The sequence below is a fragment of the Anguilla rostrata genome, chromosome 19 (assembly GCF_018555375.3).
Source record: "Anguilla rostrata isolate EN2019 chromosome 19, ASM1855537v3, whole genome shotgun sequence".
Lineage (NCBI taxonomy): Eukaryota > Metazoa > Chordata > Actinopteri > Anguilliformes > Anguillidae > Anguilla > Anguilla rostrata.
The window spans coordinates 13,680,505-13,702,215 of NC_057951.1; the positions used below are offsets into that span (position 1 = coordinate 13,680,505).

Consider the following 21,711-nt stretch of genomic DNA (forward strand, 5'->3'; position numbering starts at 1 on the left):
AATTCCAGAGTTCCAGCTGTTGATTTGTGTTTCTCTTGATACTAGGTGTGGCAGTGCAGTGCAATGGTCATGGTGTTTGTGACTGAAAGGCTGCAGGTTTGACTCCCGGCAGAGGCACAGCCATTGCATGCTTAAGCAGGGCAATTAACCTGAATTACTGCAGTGAATATCTTGAGTTGCTCTGATAAGAGCATCTGATCAAGGCTAAAATGTATGATGTAATCTGAATATCTAATATTCTCATTTGAATCTATAATTTAGTGTATATAATTTGGTACAGTGCTGTGTAGCAGCGCAAGGAAAAGATCCACTACCGAAAGCAGCCATGGAGAAATGTCTCCACCTTGTGGTTGATTGCAGGGTACAGATACACTGTACTGGCCCAGGTGAGAATGAAATGTAAAGTTTTTGTGTGTGAAGCAGTGTTTTCCCACCTGTTGATATGTTGTATGTAGGTGCAAGAGGTCTGAAGGGTTCAACAGTTATTCACCTTGCTGCCATAGTACTATTATAGGAAGGATAAAACATGTTACTGTCTCTAAAAAAAAACACAAACCTCGAGTTGAATAAATCAAGCCTCACATAACCAATGTGATAGTATTCGTATGACTCCAAGTGTCACTTCTAGACCACCGCAGTACCGTATAATTCCTTATCTGAATATGCCAGACCAAAGCACACATTGACCCAACGGATAAGAAGTTGTCTCTGGCTGCCAAAGATGGGCCATAAAGACAGGGCCTAAGTACTACAGGGAAGGAACAAACTCAGAGCATTCAGGCTTTCTAAGCTGTTAATAATAACATCAAATAAAGAGACCTTGGGTTAGCAGAGAGCACGTGAACGTGGACAGAATGAACGCACAGAGCCCTATTACAGTGTGTTGCCAGAGAGAGCTGAAAACTCTGTGCACATGAAAAGCACACAGACACATAAATGCCAAAACTGTGCCAAATAAGCAGACTGTGGATTGGGTGTATCATCTCACAATGTAGCAGGAATAAACATTTGGTAACTTCAGTAGAAACATTTTCCAGTTATTTTTAATCTTTTTCTATTCAGTGTGCGTCCTCCGAAGTTAACGAAAGAAATCCATTTTACCAGAAGGTACGACAAAGACACTTTGCATTATATGTATGTAATGATTTCGTTTCATTATTTATTTATCTATTCGTCGATTTTTTTATTTATTAAAATACGCGTTTTAAAAAAGAAGAGAAATGAAGCTAAGCAGTAGATCTAAAAATGCTGACAAAACACTACATATACCACCATCCTTCGCGTTGATGACTTTGGCCCGTATCCATTGGTATATATGTGCAGAGAGTTTGAGAAATCGCTGAGATGTCAGAACAGGTTGTGGCAGCGAAAATGGCAGAGGACGAACTGAAAGACATCCCGCAAAAAGACCTGCTATCTCCGCTGACACCGAGGGCGGAGGACAAGGGGATGATAAAAAACGAAGCAAATTCGGCCACTACTACTTCGTCTGCGACACTTACACCCGAGACTGCTGCAGGGGACCAAAACATTAGTCCCTCTCCTATGTCGAGCCCAAAGATGCCCCAAGCATCCGCTTTGAAGCGGACAGATCCACAGCAGAACGGCGGAGAATCTTTCGTAAATCGTGATGGGACCGTAGCAGAAGCTCCAAGGATGAAAAAGGTGACGTTACTAGTGGAATGCGCAGAAAATGCCAGCTAGCGCAAGCTATTAGTCTACAGTACTTAAGTTTGCTAACGTTAGCATTTCGCAGTTTTTTTCCACGTTGGTAGACAAATGTTAGCTAGCTAGACAGCTCGTTGGCAAGCTGGCTGTTAACGAATGCCTAACTTATTGTAATAATAATCAAGGATTACCTAGGGATCGGTAACTAGCGTTGCTTAACGTGGCTAGTTTACTATCACACGTTGATTTGGCAAAATAGTCATTGGTATGTCATGAGAAAGTAGCTTTCATGCTAAGGTTAACATGGTGATTTATGCACGGTTTGACCGCAGTGCGCTGTCGTGGCGCTGCGTGTTTTTGTGCGGTACGCACCAGCTGGGGCTAGTGCATTAATCTGCGACAGCAGTCAGTGTTGATTATCGGTGTATACTTTAGATGCTCTGTTCACTTAGCAGCTAGCCAACGTCAGTTAAACATTGTGTGTTAGTGCAACGCTTGCTGTAGCATTAACAGTGTTGTTTGCTGTACACTCCTATCCATTTGAATGGATTACAGCTTGCCATGCACTGCTCATCTGATCGATCTGTCGATATTCGACTAACTAACTTATCCCCGCAAGCTATAGCCAGAGTCGTCTGGCTATAGCTAAAGTACGCAGCTCCACCTATGGATCTGGTTGGCTGGTAGATAGCCACCTGCTGCAGGACAAACTTGTTGAAGACAGTCGTATATCTTCGTGTGTGATTCGATGTGCTTTAACTTATATACCGGTTGAAAAGTGATAACCTTAGCGCAGTTTAGAGTGTGATTTCGTGTGAAATCTATTTTAACATGCACAAGGACACTGACACAAAGCCCGACTGATCATATAGGAGCCGCGGCATTGAAGGTTCACCTTGTGTCCGCCTGCCTGAAGACCGACTAATGGAATCTCACACGCGATTAATTTTCAGATGTTCTACAACATTACACCTCCCTTATATGTGACCCAAACGTTCGAATAGCATACTTAAAGCTGGGTTTTATTTAATAAAATCACTTTATTATTTATACTGAAATGCATTGTTAGCAACTGTCCTGTCAGTGCATTTAGCGTGGTAAGCTATTTGCTTGTTTACCCTTTAGTACCAGAGCGTATAGAGCCTTTTCAGCACCACGGCTCTGGACAGCGACCAGGTTTGTAGTCTTGAAGTTAGATCAATTAGCTAGATAAACTAAAGCAACTTGCATTACCTCCGCCGACTGACTACACAAGCTTGATAAAAGTTGTCCAAACATGAAATGTGCCCCTCACATTAATGGAACTCCTTCAGCAAGGCGAATTGCATCACATTTTTACGTGGTACTGGAAATCTGGGTTTCCGCGTACGTAGTGTTATAAAACTGTCGGGCAGATTTAAAAATGGTTCATTGTGTTCATTGTGTTTGTGTGCAGCGTAATATTTAACCGAGTCACAGATGGTTTTAATCATTAAACTATAATACTTTATCGTTGTTTACTACGTTCTACAAGAATTCCCGGTACATGTTTAAATAATACAAGTTTCCTCTTATCCAGCAATACTCAGTCATTACCCCTACTGTCCCCCTTTCCTTTACCCACTGGAAAAAAATGATAATGTGGTGCATTTTTCCTTGTTTTGGTCCATTTCATATATGCTACTCCCAGCTTGCTTGGTCCTGGGGTTTGTACTCCCTGCACTTGGAAACTGCCAATGGAATGATCAGCAATAATTGACAGCATCAAGGCCAGCATTGTAATGATAAGCTGCAGAGTTCATTGTCTCGTTGATATTATCCCACACTTTCCACGCTGTTGACTTTATAGCCTACTGTGAGTGTTATACAACGTATGAATGCACTCTACCCCTGTGAGGAAATAGCATGTGCTTCTGACGGTGTGGCTGAGTGCCAGTAAATCTCCTCCTCCGCTCGAGGTGGGAATATGATATGGAAAAGTCTGGGAATGACCTTGGAATTTGGGTTACATTCGAATGCATCAGAAAGCAGATGGCAGAATGATAGTCTAAACCGTCTGCAGACAGACGCACTTTCTACAGCAGCCTGCAGATTCAGTAAAGAAGCTGAGAGGAAGTCAGGTCAAATGGGATGTGGGTGAGTTTAATGCTTGGTCGAATGCCTTATCATTTATAAGGTGCTTCAGACCCCTGTGGTGAAGTATATTACCCCATATTGAGTCCATAAAACCGTGGTGTACTGGTGTTGGATCAGTGCCTAGGCCCGTGGCCTTAGTTGTCAATGACAGAATAGCATTGTGTGGATAGGCAGGCGTTTGCTAACTTTAAAGGGACAGTCAAATGTTTCCATGTTTTAAAAGTCACGGGCAGATGCCAGCTTTGGAGGAGTTATCTGACTGGCCAACTACTCTTGTCACAGTTTAAATATTCACTATGTATCTGGTCATAAACAATGAGAAAATCAATGTGGTACCAAGACTCACTTTGAACAAATATGTCAAAAATTGTTTGTAAAACTAACCCCAACATTTATATGAGTTCTTCTCTGTTTTACTTCTAAGTATCTATGTAGTATTGTTTTAACCTGCCCAGGTTAACTTGATAGACTAGTACTACTAGATTTACTCAGTCCTAAAGTAAATATTTAATTACGCATGTATTATTTATTATTTCAATACCTTTTTAAAAATGACATTTGTTTAAATAAATGATCAGGGTTGCTGGACTACTGAAGCACTGACCCTATTGTGTGTTGCACAGGCAATGGAGAATCACATTTTCTAAGGTTATGTCATTAAGCTGTAATTCTCAGTACTTAACTGGTTTACTGCTCGGTGGAAGATATATATGGAAGCCCGAACCCTGTTTGTAAATGTGTTTCCAGTGAAGTGTGCTCTTCGGACTGCTTTTTATAGGGAATCTGTGATTAAGCAGTGTGTTTATCCTCTGCAGTTTGTGGCTCTAGATGCTGCTGGTGCTCTCTTTAATGACGGGGTGGGGGGGGGGGGCTGAGTGTGGGATGACTGTGTGTTAGGTAACTTACTGTTGATCTGGGCCAGGTGCCTGTACAGACTCTGAGATGCCTGTATTTACATGCATTTAACTGCAGTATCAATGGGCCAGTTCTGACAGACCAAAGAGAGTGTTAGATGTGTGTGAACGGTCTCTATGGGTATGGCAATAGAGAGGCCTGCATGCAGTGGATCAGGGTTTGAGATAATTCTGACCTATCAGAGACCACTATAACTGTACTGCACAGAGACCACTCTAACCCACTGTTTAGAGAACACTCTTACCCACGGTACAGAGACCCATTTTACTGGCGGTCTGTACTTTCACTGTACAGACCACTCAAACAGAGCCCGCAGCGATCTCTCTCTCTCACCGTGTGAAATTCTGAGTCTGGCGCCCTGACAGGGGTAATGCTCTCCCTGCCCTCAGCGCTAAATACACTCATCTGCCTGTGAGTCACACCACAGGATCCCATTAATCTCCCATGAGTCAACGGGGCTGTGACATCACCGTGTCTCCCAAGACCAGGAAGTGCAGGGCTCGTTTGTGTGAGTGCCTGTTTAAATCACCGCCCCCACCCCACCCCACCCCCTCCTTAAATTAAACGTCATAGATATGGCCTGTTACATTATTGATGGTCTGCAGCACCCATCCATGACATGGTGCTCTGTACAGCTCTTAGGAGTCCTTGGATTTGGTGGAGGGACCTTCGAAAGGACTTTGAAATGTAAAGTCCATGAATTACAGCTGCCTGTTCCGCCTTAGAGCCAGCAATGATGAATGGTGCTGAAAAAAAAACAGAACTGGTGTCCGTTTTCTCATCTAAAAGCTTGAGCAAATACGTGCTCTAAAAAAATAAAACATATATATATATATATGTGTCCTGACAGTGAGGAGTCAGTGGCGATGCCTGCCTGTTGTGTTACTGCAGAGGGTGAGTGCACAGTGCATTGCATGCTGGGACATAGAGGAGAGACTCTGGGAGCTGGAGCTGAGGTGTTGAATGTGAGTGTAGCTCCTGCCAGCCGCAGATCCGTTCCTCTGGTGGCAGTGACCGAGTCCTCGCCCTGAGTAATCAGTTCCGCCTCCTTCACCGGTCGCCTGAGAGCTCCGCTCCGAACCGCAGTGCCGACTGCGACCTTTGACCTTTGGGTGTAGACGTGCATGGAACCAGGTGTGCTTTTTTAGGTGTCCCTTTTAGATGTGAAATCAGGGCATCTCCCCCAGCCAGAACTCCTGTGTTTTTTGGGAGAGAACGTGCAGCATGAATACTGATGCACATGCTGCAGGATAGCCTGACTCTGCAGGGCACAGCCCTGGGCTGTTTCTCTCACACAGACAGGCACATCAGTTATTTTGGAGAAGCGCCTGCCTCTAATGCCCCCCCCCCACCCTGTCCCAGCTGTGCACACACCGGCCCTGCAGGGGGGGGGAGGCGAGGGGGGGGTCGGTCCCAGCACAGCCTGAGGCAAGGTTATTGTAGGGTGAGAGCAGATAGGGGGGTGGAGCCTTCTCAGGCCTGGCTCCTCCCCTTCATTGCGCTGCTGTTTTGATTGTGTTGGGAACAATGGCTGCAGACAATGAAGATCGTCTGCGGAATGGGCCCAGTGTCTACAGTGCGGTGAATGACCTGCCTGTGATCTGTGTGGGAAACAACAAGCCCTGTGACCCCCCCCAACCCCCCCTCCATGCTCTGTCTGCAGGCTTTTCTCCCTCCTGTGATGTGAGATGTTTTCACCTTTGTGCTGTATCTCGGAACCTGAAACCACTTCAAAGTTAGTCATTTCTTTCTCTTTTCCGATGACCTTTGTGATCTGCTTCCAGTCGGATCCTGCTGCTCACATAGTCAGTGTTCCATAAAAACAAGTTAACCGGGAGAGGCGGGGTTTGGACTCTCTCGCTGTCTCTGGTGAATGTGGAAGTGTGTGTGTGAACGCGTGCCGTGGACGTATAAACACAGCAAAGACTGTTGTGAATCACTCTGTGCCGTGCTGATGGTTTCTGAAATTTTCCAGAGCCATGTAGGAAGAGAGTTGACTGAAAGAGTCAGTGGGGTGGTGGCATTTTGGGGTGGTGGCTTTGACACTGTGTTTGCTGAGCAAGTACGGCGATACAGAAACAGGCCCTGGTCCAGTTCTGTATTCCCATAGTCCTGTCCTGTCTGTATACAGAAACAGGCCCTGGTCCAGTTCTGTATTCCCATAGTCCTGTCTGCCCCCCACCCTGCAATGGAGATGGGCTCCAGCAGTGATTGTGACATCAGCATTAGAACGTTCGCGTGTTCTGAACATTCTGATCACACCTTTGTGACCTCACGCCAGGAAGGGTCGGTTCCCCCTGGCGACGGGTCAGTCGTGCCGGGCCAAGTCGGCGTCTGCGGATTCGCTGCATTCCAGAGCCCTCGGGCGCGTATCAGATTTCCATAACAACGCTTATCATTTATTATTATTTCTGGACTCCGGCGGGGCCTTCTGAAGAGCTTTTACTGCCGGCTGCATTGATTACCATCTCTGAGGGGGCGGGTGGACAGCGTGTTCTCTCTCAGCGCTGGGGGAGATCCTGTCTTGTGCTGGTTCCCTAAGGGTACAGAGTAGGGGAGCCAGGTCAGAGACCTGTGAGCTCAGATCCTTATCTGTGCACAGAACCGATAATGATGACGTGAGCTTGTGGAACTCTCTAAAATCAGCACTATAACTGAGCACGGTGCTGCACATGACTCTTCTCTTCCCCTCTCTCCCTCGCTCCCTCCCTCCCTCTCTGCGTAAAACAGATCCAGTTTGCGGACCAGAAGCAGGAGTTTAACAAACGGCCCACCAAGATCAGCCGCCGCTCTCTCTCCCGCTCCATCTCTCAGTCCTCCACAGACAGCTACGGCTCAGGTACCGCACACCTGCGCTAACGTCCACCTGCTGTACCACACGCGCGCGCGTGTGCGTGTGCGTGTGCGTGTGCGTGTGCGTGTGCGTGAGTGTGTGTGCGTGTGTGCGTGCGTGTGTGCGTGTGTGTGCGCGTGTGTGTGTGTGTGTGTGTGCGCGTGCGTGTGTGTGTGTGTGTGTACGTCCCATACTCACACCTTCCTGCTGGTTCTCCAGCCGCCTCCTACACGGACAGCTCTGACGATGAGACGTCCCCGCGGGACAAGCAGCAGAAGAACTCCAAGGGCAGCGCGGACTTCTGCATCAAGAACATCAAGCAGGCCGACTTCGGCCGCCGGGAGGTCGAGATCGCAGAGCAAGGTGGGGAGGACCGAGCCCTGGGGCCGGGAAGGGCCTGCCTGGGGCCTGCGCTGTGCTGACCAGCGCAGTGCTGAAGCAGTGGTGCGCTCTGTGCTCTGTGCTGTGTCTCTGTTTCTCTGAGTGAGCTGGTTGTTGTTGCTGTTGTTTGTGCAGAGATGCCAGCGCTCATGGCCCTGAGGAAGAGAGCCCAGGGGGAGAAGCCTCTCGCTGGAGCCAAAGTGGTGGGCTGTACACACATCACTGCCCAGACTGCTGTGAGTATATTCCACACACACACACACACACACACACACACACACACACACACACACTCATGCTCACTCACACACACACACACATACACACACACACACACACTCATGCTCACTCACACACACACACATACGCACACACACACACACACACACACACACACACACTCATGCTCACTCACACACACACACACACACACACACACTCATGCTCACTCACACACACACACACACACACACACACTCATGCTCACTCACACACACACACACACACACACACTCATGCTCACTTACACCACACGCACACACGCACACACACACACTCATGCTCACTCACACACACGCACTCACTCACAGTACACACAGGTGCTACAGTATAAGTGGGCTGGCTCCTCCCCCAGGTGCTGATGGAGACGCTGGCCGCTCTGGGCGCTCAGTGCAGGTGGGCCGCCTGCAACATCTACTCCACCCAGAACGAGGTGGCCGCCGCTCTGGCTGAGGGAGGTGAGCGTGTCCCCTCAGAGCGTCCTCCCTCCTCCCCCCCCCCCCCCCCCCCCTCCCCTCCTCCCCTCCCCTCCTCCTGCATTTTTGATACAGTGTTGAGCTACATGCTTAAACTGCAGACGCATGCTGTGGTCTAGTGTAGACGTGTATAGAGCTGTTTAGAACATGGAGAAAGAATAATTGGTTTGAAGAAAAAGCCTGCAAATACACCGGGCAGGGCGTTATAAACTCGCTCTCTTCCTCCTCCTCTTCATCTCTCTCTCTCTTTCTCCTCTTCTCTTTATCTCTCTCTCTTCCTCTTCTTCATCTCTCTCTCTTTCTCTCCGCACGCTCGCAGGGTTCTCCGTGTTTGCCTGGAAAGGGGAGTCTGAGGACGACTTCTGGTGGTGCATCGACCGCTGCGTTAACCTGGAGAGCTGGCAACCCAACATGGTGCGTCCGTCTCCGGCACCCGGAGAGTGACATCATCGCCTCAGTGTGTCAGCGTCGTTACGCAGGCCGTTTTTAACCTGCGCAGTGGAGGCGCAGGAGTGCCTGCGTTCCTTTGTGTTTTGCTCTGGGAAGAGTCATCAGTGGCTCTTAAGACAACAGGGCCAGTTTCACAGACACAGCCTGGTCCTAGACTGAATCTGTATTTGAAGGGAGATTCTCCATTCTAACCTGTGTCCGGAAAGTATGACCGTGGGCACTTTTTATGGTCATGTACACAAGGTGACGCTCGGCTGATGACAGATGATTCCTTAAATAAAACTCTTATAAATGGTCATTTGCTTCCCTGGCTTCTTCCCACAGATTCTGGATGACGGTGGAGATCTGACCCACTGGATCTATAAGAAGTATCCCCGTATGTTTAAGAAGATCAAGGGGATTGTGGAGGAGAGTGTAACTGGGGTTCACAGGTCGGTCACGCTGTTTTTTTTAGATGTGTATGGCTCCCTCTTGTGGTGTGTGAAGGTACAGCAGTGCTGATGGCACGTGTGCATCCTTACCCAGGTTATACCAGCTTTCCAAGGGCGGCAAGCTGTGTGTCCCGGCCATGAACGTGAACGACTCTGTGACCAAGCAGAAGTTTGACAACCTCTACTGCTGCAGGGAGTCCATTCTGGATGGGTGGGTGGAGTCATGAGTGCAGGAGCCACACCCCGCTTTTTTTCTTTTTTTTCCTTCTTTTTCCTTCTTTTTTGAATCTCTGAAGGGGGAAATGTCAGCTTGCCTGTGAGTGTGTGGAAGGGGTGGCTCCTGGAAGCTTGCGCTGACCGCTCTCTCCCTGGTCTCTCCCTGGTCTCTCCCTGCAGGCTGAAGCGCACTACGGACGTGATGTTTGGGGGGAAGCAGGCAGTGGTGTGTGGATACGGAGAGGTAGTTATCCCCACTGGGCGTTTACGCGGGGGCTGGTGTCCATTGAAAGTGTTCGTTGACTCAGAAGAGGATGGTCTAGATTTGAATTGGATTTGTTATTGAATCCGCCTGGATTTGGATTTGACAGAGTGGGTTTATGGATTTGGAGTTTTTCAGGGCTGATAAAATATGGGGCTCATATTTCTTTCTTGTGTGCATGTGTGTGCATATGTGTGCGTGCGTGCATGTGTGTGTGTGTGTGTGTGTGTGTTGCATGGATACATTACATTACATTACATTTACATTATAGGTTCTTAGCAGACGCTCTTATCCAGAGCGACTTACAACAAGTGCATTCCTTTGTGTTTATCCTTGTGTATCCTTGTGGATACAGGTTGGGAAAGGCTGCTGTGCTGCTCTGAAGGCCATGGGCTCCATCGTGTACGTCACAGAGATCGACCCAATCTGCGCCCTGCAAGCCTGGTACGCTCTGCTCTGATTGGACAGGGGAGTGGGAGTGGGTGGGGTTACCAGCACAGAGACCAGGGGAGGGGGGGGGAGATGGGGGGGCTGTTAAATGCTGCATTTTGTCGTTCTCGTCAACTTGTAAAGATTGCTGGAGCATACAGGTAAGGGCCAAGGTTAGGAGCCAGTTCTTCTGCCTCCTCGAGCTTAAACGGGATCTTATTGGAACTGAAGTTCTGAAGTGCTGAGGGAGAACTGTGTTCTGTTGCCCTCGTTCAGCATGGATGGCTTCAGACTGGTGAAGCTGAGCGAGATCATCCGACTGGTGGACGTCGTTATCACCTGCACAGGTAAAGCACAACCCGCCTCTGGTGCTCCGTACGCGCATACACACGTACACGCATACACACGTACACGTACACGCACCGTACACGCGTACACAGCGTACCATACACACACACACGTACACACGTACACACGTACACGCACACACGTACACGCATACACACGTACACGCGTACACACGTACACGCATACACACGTACACACGTACACGCACACACGTACACACGTACACGCACACGTACCGTACACACGTACAACACAGTACTACACACGTACCACGTATACACGCTACACTGCTACACACGTACACGCATACACACGTACACACGTACACGTACACACGTACACACATACACACGTACACACGTACACGCATACACACGTACACACGTACACACGTACACACATACACACGTACACACATACACACATACACACGTACACACGTACACACGTACACACGTACACACACAGCTCTCACCTCAGTGCATGTGGCCTGTAGAATCACTCCGTTTTACTGCTGGAGTCAGTGGAATTTTTAGCACTTTAACAAAATGCTCAAACTGTCATTGTATTTGTCTGCCCACCATTCACACTTCATTGGGAGCAGTTGTAATACGGATGCTAATGGGAGTGGAGCTATCGATGCTTCTATAAGTCAGGGCTTCCAGTGATTGGTCTCTGAGTAAGTGTACACCCCCCCCCCCCCACAACCCTGTTTCCCCTGCAGGCAATAAGAACGTGGTGGTCAGGGAGAACCTGGACCGCATGAAGAGCGGCTGTATTGTGTGTAACATGGGGCACTCCAACACCGAAATCGATGTGGTGAGTGTTGCCTGAAGTTGTTAGCATTAATAAGGCATTGGCATTAATGTGCGTTATTGATTAATGAATTATGCATTTAATAATGTGCCCTGAAATATGAGATCAGCAGAGAAATGTTTGTGAGTGTAGGCTGTCCTGCAATGTGTCTGTGCGTGTGTGAGTGTGTGTGTGTCTGTGTGTCTGCACACACGTGTGTGTGTATGTGTGTTTCTCCTGTACCTGACGGTGTCTCTGCTCTCTCCTGTAGGCCAGCCTGCGGACCCCGGAGCTGACCTGGGAGCGTGTGAGGTCACAGGTGGACCACGTCATCTGGCCCGACGGCAAGAGGATAGTGCTGCTCGCTGAGGTGAGGTCAGGCTACACACACTCACACACACGCGCACACTCACACACATATACCGACGCGCACACTCTCACACAAATACCGACGCGCACACACACACACACACACATTACATTACATTACAGGCATTTAGCAGACGCTCTTATCCAGAGCGACTTACACAACTTTTTTACTTAGCACTTTACATTGTATCCATTTATACAGCTGGATATATACTGAAGCAATGCAGGTTAAGTACCTTGCTCAAGGGTACAACGGCAGTGTCCTAACCCGGGATTCGAACCTACGACCTTTCGGTTACAAACGCAGTTCCTTACCCACTGTGCCACACTCCGTCCCACACACTGCTCACGCATAATGCCAAACAGAAGTGCTGCGTTGTAGAGACAGGAGTGTCAGTTGTGTTTACTCGCTGGCTCTGCCGTGTTTGACTGTAATGTGTGTGCGTGTGCGTGTGCGTGTGTGTTCCACAGGGTCGTCTCCTTAATCTGAGCTGCTCCACTGTGCCCACGTTTGTGCTGTCAATCACTGCCACCACTCAGGTAGGTCCCACAGAGAATGGCATCATGGGATACACGCTTGCCAGGATTCTTTCACTGCGCCCTTTGGGTTAAGTGCCCTCATCATAAGCCATGTTGGATCAGAGTAGCTGCGCTCCGTAAGCTGTGCATTGCGGTCCGTGTGATAAAGGCAGCGGACAGGCTGTGTTTTTAGCGTGCGGGGATATCTGAGCGCACGGCGCTGTGTACACCTCTCTGTGACCTGTCTCCCTGTGCTCCCGCAGGCTCTGGCTCTCATAGAGCTGTACAACGCTCCGGACGGGCGCTACAAACAGGACGTCTACCTACTGCCCAAGAAAATGGGTGAGCTGCCCGGCCGCTCGCACTCGGGCTGGCTGGCGTGCGTGTGTGCTTTACGAAAGGCTGCTGCTGGTGCTCGCGGGTCGTAAAAACATGGATGTTTGCTTCGTTTCAGACGAGTACGTAGCGAGCCTTCACCTGCCGACGTTCGACGCGCACCTGACCGAGCTCAGCGACGAGCAGGCCAAGTACCTGGGGCTGAATAAGAACGGGCCCTTCAAGCCCAATTACTACAGGTGAGCACCCACACTGATGAAGCACAGCACGCCTGCCGTCAGTGTGCACTCAATGAGTCAGTATGTAAAACTCCACCCAGTTACACTGGACAGGGCACTAGAGCCGCCCCACTGGGACAGCCTTGGCCTGTGCCCTTGCTGTGATCATTCACACTAGTCTTGTATTAAATTCTGCATTATAGATATATATCCTGCCTCTGCTTTATAGTTATTTTTCCTGATCGTTGATCCTGCAATGAGTGGGAACAGTTTCTTTTCCGGGATTTCATCTTTTAATAGGTTTTTTCATATTTTGGTCCACACTTGTTATTCAGTTGATAATTTACTTTCCTGTAACTACAAGGGGAAAGTATAGCCTGATGCGTAGAAGCATGTTTGACCCCCTTCATCAGATATGACCAGAATGGGGCTATTTTTTTGGAAGGAAGTAGCCTTAACTGAATAATACTCCATGAGGTGGAAGCATGAATATTGTTTTTTTTTTGTCGCTGCTGCTCTTTGCAGGTATTAGCATTAAAAAGAAAAAGAAACACCGGACTCCACAGCTGTACTACAAGGAAGAGGAAGAGGAAGAAGAGGAAGGCTGGGGGGGGGGTATATTCCTTTGAGCTGCCCAACGAAACTGCCGGACCCCGTCTCCCGAGTGTGACAGCGGTTCCTTCCCTTGTCTTCTCGGCCAATCACATCGCCCCTTTAGAGAAGCCATAGTCACACTCACACTGTAACCCGATAGTCGGGTCTTGTGAGGACGTGACAGTTTGCATGTTACAGTCTTGCTTTCTGTGCCCCCACCCCCCCGCCCCCTTGTCAATTTCAATTCAGCTGAACTGTTTTTTTTGGGGGGGGGGGTTGTTTTAATTGGGGTACCAGATATATTCTCTCTCTGAATACTCCTCTGTCAGACTGAAGTTGTCGGAAGCGACAGTGTGAGGGGAGGAGTCTCTCTCTCTCCGCACCCAACCCTGTGCTCCCCTCATTTCCTGTTAGCTGGAGTTTTCGGGGTTCCACTTCCTGCTCTCCTCTACTCTGTAGTGCAGTATCTGAAAGTTTCTAACTGTTAAAATAATTCCACTGTTAGACTGGAAAAAAAAAAAAAATTGCACCAATGAGTGACTGGAATTGGTTATTCATATTATATTTTCTTTCTGCAATGAATATGGACAAGGTAATTTAAATGGGTATGTTGGGTTGGATTTTTATAAAGGAAATTAAGCTTTTTTTAAGTTTCATTTGATCGTTTTTATTTTATTTTTTGCTTCCTTTCAAAAGAACATAAATGTCAGTAACAAATAAGCAGTTAAATTTGTTAGATGTGCTATTGGTGCGCTGAAGGTCCTGTCTCACATACTGTGAAGCCAAATCTGATTACATTGGGGTCATTTAGGACATATCGTAGATAGCAGCTGCCTGTTGCATAGCAACAGTGGGGTGGGGGGTGGTCAGTGCGTCCCCTGGGTCTGAAGCTCTAAGGCAGAGGGGTCCAGTCTTATCCAAAAAAAAAAAGAAAAGTGAGGGTGCAGGTTTTTGTTTTAGCCCAGCACTGTGACACCCCACTCAACTAATGAACTAACCGCAGTCTTTAATCAAGACCTTGATAGGCAGACTCGAGTGTCTTAGTACTGGGCTAAAACAGAGACCTGCAGCCACACCAGCCCCTTTCAGATAAGACTGGACACCCCTGCTCTGAGTTGTTTCATTCTGGAATTTGCTCACTTTTCACGTGTCGATCTCAAACAAACATACTTTGTTGAGTAAATCTTTTCTATTGGCTTTTATTATTATTATTATTATTATTTATTAATAATGCTGGCCATCACTCTGCCAGAGCGTAACCCAAAACATAGAATGCCCACGTCTGTCATTCTTCTTTCCAATTTTCTCGCGTTCTTAAACGTCTTTCACGTGGTCCTCCTACCTACCTGGCTGGAGGCCCATGACATGCCGCTTGCCTGAAGGTGTCTGACCTGGGCCTGGTCCTCGTGTGGGCTGCCCCCAGGCCCCCAGGCCCCCAGGCCCCCAGGCCCTGTTTCACCAAGCAGCAGTGCTGAGTACAGCCGGGTAACTGCGCTGAGTAAAAACCCGAAAACCTCCTCAAATCCGGAATGTGGTCTGAAATTAAAAAATAAAAAATAAAAAAAGAGCAGTTCTGGGTTTTGCTCTGCGCAGTTATCCAGCTCACTCTGTATCAGCCTGCTGCGTGGAACGCCCCCCCAGGGCTGTCTCTACAGCAGTCTTCTCAGGATACCAGCCAACGCCGCACAGTCCGCTCATTCCCATTGTTCAGTGGCAGCATCGCCTGGGGGCCTGGACCACAAAGCAGGGCCCTGTTTCATCCACCAGGATTACCGAGTGAGCTGGATAACTGCGCCGAGTAAAACCAGGAACAGCTCTTTTTTTACTTCAGTCCATGTTCCGGATTTGGGAGGGTTCCGGGTTTTACTAGGTGCAGTTATCCAGCTAACTCGGTAATCCTGGTTGATGAGACAGGGCCCTGCTTTGTGGTACAGGCCCCTGGAAGGAGTTGACACCAGCATCTCAGATCATTGGTAAACTCTTAAAAGAGGAAAAGAAATGCAATCTGTATTTAATCCCTGTAACTTGTATGTATGAACTTTAAATTCTCAGATGTAAGTTGTCTAAACAATGTTTTAAATATTGCAAGTGATTATCGTAGATGAGCAATAATTAATATGTAATATTGAAAAAATTATGAATATATTAAAGAGTAAACCCTGTGTTGTGATTTCTTTAACATATTTTTTTGTCTAAATGTATAAAATGTCTGGAGTTTTAAGATTTCTTTATATATTTTATGGTCTAAAACAAAGTATGCTTTGAAAATTAGTTTTAACCTGCATTAACCATGTGACTGACCACAAGCTTTTAAAACATTATTTTAGACACCTGACACCATAGGCCATCTTGGAAAACTATGGTAAAGTAATACATATATCCATTATGATTGCCCTCAGTACATTGTGTATATTATTCACAGCCATGAATGTGCCTTTAATGCATTTTATGTACATACCAAATGCGTCACAGTATGTTTAACTGGTTTTTGTAAAAAGGCTATTTAATGCTCTGTATCTTAAAAATTTTTTTATAAAAGACATTTTTGTCAAATCACTTTTGAAGATGCAAGCTTTGGAATAATTTTTAAAAGAAGGAATCCTTGAAATATTGCCTATCTACTTTTGATTACACATTGAACAGCAGTAGCCCCAGGAAGGAACCTACCAGTGATGTGATAAAATATAAGAAATATATGCAAATTATTTTAACAATGCATTTTGGATATTTGTCATACAACCATGGATGGAACAGTATGGTCTTTTTTAGGGATCCCAATAAGTAATCTTTCATGGTATGCTTAGTCAGTTTTAATTTTTGGGTCTGCTGCTGTTTGGGGTCTAATAAAAAGTAGAAACCTAGTTGCCAGAGAACATCTAAAATTCATGGTGGGTATTCAGAATAAACCAATCAGAAGAATATTATGCATATTAGTTCAAATGCATTTTGGGTATTTGTCACACAACCATGACTGGAGCAGAAGGGTCTTTTTTAGGGGTCCCAATAAGTGATGTTTTGCAGTATAGTTAGTCAGTTTTATTTTTTTTTGAGGCATTTGCTGTTTGGTGTCTGATAGAAAATGGAAACATCAATGGTTGCATTATACATACAAAATTAATTGTAGATATTCAGAACAAACCAATAAAAAGAATATTATGCATGGTAGTTAAAATGCATTTTGGGTATTTGTCACACAACCATGAATGGAACAATATGGTTTTTTTTTAGGGATGCCAATAAGTGATCTTTCACACTATATTTAGTCAGTTCTGTTTTTGGGCGGCTGCTGCTGTTTGGTGTCTGATAAAAAGTATAAACATCCTCGGTTGCCTGAGAACATCTAAAATGCGTTGTGGGTATTCAGAATAAACCACTAAGAAGAATATTATGCATATTAGTTAAAATCCATTTTGGGAATTTGTCACACAACCATGGATGGAACAGCATGGTCTTTTATAGGGGTCCCAATAAGTGATCTTTCACAGTATATTTAGTCAGTTCCATTTTCTGGGGCTGTTGCTGTTTGGTGTCTAATAAACAATGGAAACATCAATGGTTGTATTAAACACATAATTCATTGTGGATATTCAGACCAAACCAATAAGAAGAATATTATGCATACTAGTTGAAATGCATTTTGCATATTCTCACACAACCATGGATGGAACAGCATGGTCTTTTATAGGGGTGTCAATAAGTGATCTTTCACAATCTATTTAGTCAGTTCCGTTTTCTGGGGCCACTGCTGTTTGGTGTCTAATGAATACCATCAATGGTAGCATTAAACACAAAGTTAATTGTGGATATTCAGAACAAACCAATAAGAAGAATATTATGCATAGTAGTTAAAATGCATTTTGGGTATTTGTCACACAACCATGAATGGAACAATATGGTCTTTTTTAGGGATCCCAATAAGTGATTTTTGAAAGTATGCTTGGTAAGTTCCATTTTGTGGGGCCACTGCTGTTCAATGTGTAATCGAAAGTAATGGCTATATTTTAGGATCCCTATTTCAAAAATAGGGTATTCTCTGTTTGCTTTTTGTTTAAAACAATGATTCACTCTAAAACTGACATCTTAAGTTATTTTAAGATGAGTGTTAGAATGAAGTCACTTGTTTGAAAATAAGCAGGACAGAGAATATCCTTATTTTTTGAAAATAGGATCTCAAAATATAGCCTATCTACTTCGATACACATTGAACAGCAGTGGCCCCACAAAATGGAACTTACCAAGCATACTGTGAAAAATCACTTATTGGGATCCCTAAAAAAGACCATATTGTTCCATTCATGGTTGTGTGACAAATACCCAAAATGCATTTTAACTATGCATAATATTCTTTTTATTGGTTTGTTCTGAATATCTACAATTAACTTTGTGTTTAATGCTACCATTGATGGTATTCATTAGACACCAAACAGCAGTAGCCCCAGAAAACAGAACTGGCTAAATATATACTGTGAAAGATCACTTATTGACACCCCTATAAAAGACCATGCTGTTCCATCCATGGTTGTGTGAGAATATGCAAAATTCATTGGGAGTATTCAGATGAGAAGACATTTTGCATATTAGTTTAAAATGCATTTTGGGTATTTGTCACACAACCATGGATGAAACAGAATGGTATTTTATAGGGATCCCAATAAATTATCTTCTGTGGCATATTCTGGGGCCACTGCTGTTTCCTGTCTAATGGAAACTAGATACGCAGTATTTAGAGGATTCTTATTTTTAAAATAAATAAGATCATTCTCTATTTTGCTTATCCATTAAACCAAATGGTTTAACTTTCAAAGATGCATCTTAATATCCATTTAAGATGTATATTTTAGAATAACCATTAGTTCATAAGACCTGGACTACTATTACTCCACAAAAAGAATCAACCAAATATACTACAGAATTTGACTTGTTAGTGTGCCCATAAAATACAATACAATCACATTCATGGTTGTGTGATAATATACAAAATGCATTGTGGGTTGCAACTATGAATATATGCTATTAGACCAGTTCTATCCACATTACAGCAAGCTCCCCATTGCTTTTCTAAAACACAAAACACCATTACAAAAGACCATATTAACATTCTAAGCCATTATTATGTAGACCCTCCTGTTATACCTTTTTTATTGTTAAAATCACTACAAAAAAAGTTTATAATCATTTTAATGCAGTGAATCACACGATATCTAATAGCCTATTGATTAACATGACATGTTTGAATGCATAGAAATGACCAGATATGTGGTTGGGTAATACACAAACATATTATGGGTAATTTATTAGTACAGAAACAATTTCTAAATCCAAGTGCAAAGGATCCTGGGTGCATTACAGGACTATTTATGATGGATACTGCAAATATAACACAGTCGTTTGTGTTAATTATTCTTGAAAAGTACACATCTTACAGAAGTGAACAGGATTACATCCATGTGTGTCTTACCAACAACATGTAGATGCTACAGTCATTCTGTACTGTTTGTTTGGGAAGTTCCTGAATTTCTATAAAAAGCTAAAGCAATTTGTTACAAAAAACACATACACAAGTCTGATTACATACAAGAAGTCTCCACATAAACACAACACCACCATACCACTGCTTCAAAATCAAAGCAATATTAGAACAGATCTCACCTGCTCAGGTATCTCAGTACTTACAATAAAAAGTGTCTGGAGAAATCAAGCGTCATCATTATTAACCACTGAAAGCCAGTATAGGAACATGCAAAAAAAGAAAAAGGCATGTATCAAAGGTGATTGTCAAGTATTCTGTGCATATACAAACAAGACAACCATGTCTATTGATGGGTAATACAAAATGCATTGTGGCTAGAAGGCATCTCTTCAGACTATACCTGGACTAACTATCACCACTCTGCAAGGCACTCCCAATCTAGGAGCACTCTTATCACATATCCTTCCACTTTGTTCCTGTAGCACTTATATGCTGTACATGTACCTCCAGTACCACTTTTATATTCCATGTACCTCCATCCAACACTTATATTGAACTTGTATTGTTATTTTGATGCTGTAGCTTGTTGTCATGCCTCCTAGTTTTAAAGATTTAAGATTACTTTCTGACCTAGACTATGCTTACTGTGTGAACTGGAATTAATGTGTTCATGGCTATGAATAATTGTTACACAATGAGTATTGTACCTTATCAGACCTGTGTTTTGTGTTTCTGTTACAATGACCTTCGGTATGCACTCATTGCTTTGGACGTCGCTTTGGATAAAAGCGTCTGCGAAATAAATGTAATGTAACGTAATGGTAGCAAATTAAAATGTTATATGCAAATGCTTGTATTGCTCATCAGATGTTTCAAAATGAGCATATTGGGAAATATTCCTCTTCTTACACAGCAGGAAATGAGTTATGGATGAATACTTCTGTTTGTAGATGTTTTTTTTTTTTTTTTTTTGTATGGTTGTTAAATGTATGTGGATTTTAAATGCTGCACTCAATTTTCCCTTCGGGGATAATAAAGATATATCTAAATTGAACCTGATCTGATTGCATGCTATTTTTATTGAGCAATGAGAGCACAATTAAAATTTCCAAAGCTGAAATGTAATGTTGGAATACAATAATAAAGTACACATTGCACTATTTTTCATTATTTAAATGGAAATAATGTGTATTTACAAACCGTGCCCCCAACACACACCCACTTCATTTTATGTAAACAGAGGAAACGAGTATACTCCGAAGTATATTACTAGCTTCACAGTACAAGTACAAGAACATCACTGCTTAAAAATGAATGCAATATTTGAATAAATTTCATGCGTATAGATGTCGCCATACTTACAAAAAGAAACGCTTGAAGAAATCCCATTGACAGAACAACCAAGTATCAGTCGGTACACTAAAGATAAATTCTAAAAAATTAAAAATAAAAACTAATCAGACACGTTTTGGAGATGAATACCGAGTATTATATGTATATACAAACAAGACACGTTTACGGTTCAGAAATACACAAATACATTTGGGGCGGATAATTAAAATATGTAGAACCAAATGCTTGTAGCGTATTTATCATCGGATGTGTCAAAATTAGTATGTGGGGAAATATTCCTCTTCTTGCGCAGCAGTGAGGATGAAAACTTGTCTATGCATAAGAGATTTATTCTAAGCACAGAACTGTACACGAAATAGAAAGTTAATCGCTTTTTCAACCAGGAGATTCAAACCACAGCTAGAATTGATAACATAGGTAATATAGTAAACCGTAATACAGAAATATAGTAAGACTATTATCTGGATGTAATTATCAGCTTGCTAATGCTCATAATTGTGTCATGAAAGTTCAGCATCTTAAATTTCTTCTGTCATGAATCAATGAGTATGATACACAAATGCATTTTGGTGGTCAGAATTTAAATGTACGCTATTTGGCTGGCCTTAACACGGGCCATCGTATAACTGGGTGGAAGCTAGGATCGAATAACTAATGGCGCAGAACACTAAGTGAATATCTGTTGTGACATAACGCCTGCACGCATAACGTTGTGATGATGCAACTAAATTACATTATTACGTGATGTCGTCAGAAACATATACAATTCGACTTAGTATCTGTTTATTGGAGTACTATTTAATGCTGTTAACAGGCCCATTGTTCAGGAGTTGGAAGAGGATGTGTAGGCCAACAGTGGGGATTTGTCTTCATCTGCTGGACAAATAATATCATTACAGAAAAGCAATTTGGATTAAAAAATAACAGCACTGTTATATTCAAGTTCGTTTTTTTATGGCAAGCCACTTTAACATTTAATAGCTTCGCTTGACTATCCATAATGACATTTAGATATCTACAAATATATTTTGATAAATGCAATGTTACTAGTCAGAATGATAATTCCAGATATCTGCAATTATAAACTGACTAGTAACAACGATAATTCAAGATATCTGAAAATATATTTTGACTAGTCAAAATATCTTTAAAGATAGCTATAATCACGTCACACATTACAATCTTGACATTCTGCAGTCTTTATTTTCGTTAAAAAATCCGCAATCCGTTGCTAGAACGAAAACTTGCACATGA

General features: G+C 44.1%; 1 protein-coding gene across 2 annotated transcripts; it reads left to right on the forward strand.

Moving 5' to 3' along the window:
- Positions 1–1,317: 1,317 nt before the first annotated feature.
- Positions 1,318–15,796, forward strand: LOC135245703 (putative adenosylhomocysteinase 3). 2 transcript variants are annotated; one of them, XM_064318945.1, is made up of 17 exons: positions 1,318–1,665; positions 7,429–7,537; positions 7,751–7,894; positions 8,048–8,148; positions 8,547–8,649; positions 8,987–9,081; positions 9,442–9,548; positions 9,643–9,759; positions 9,945–10,008; positions 10,382–10,470; positions 10,732–10,802; positions 11,528–11,622; positions 11,870–11,968; positions 12,439–12,507; positions 12,750–12,828; positions 12,941–13,061; positions 13,566–15,796. In XM_064318945.1, exons 1-17 carry the CDS (start codon positions 1,345–1,347, stop codon positions 13,570–13,572), a joined length of 1,791 nt encoding a protein of 596 aa, XP_064175015.1. In that variant the 5' UTR covers positions 1,318–1,344; the 3' UTR covers positions 13,573–15,796. The 2 variants fall into 2 exon arrangements, with proteins under 2 accessions (XP_064175015.1, XP_064175016.1); XM_064318946.1 differs by lacking the exon at positions 13,566–15,796 and having other exon boundaries at positions 12,941–13,065.
- The last annotated feature ends 5,915 nt before the right edge of the window (positions 15,797–21,711 follow it).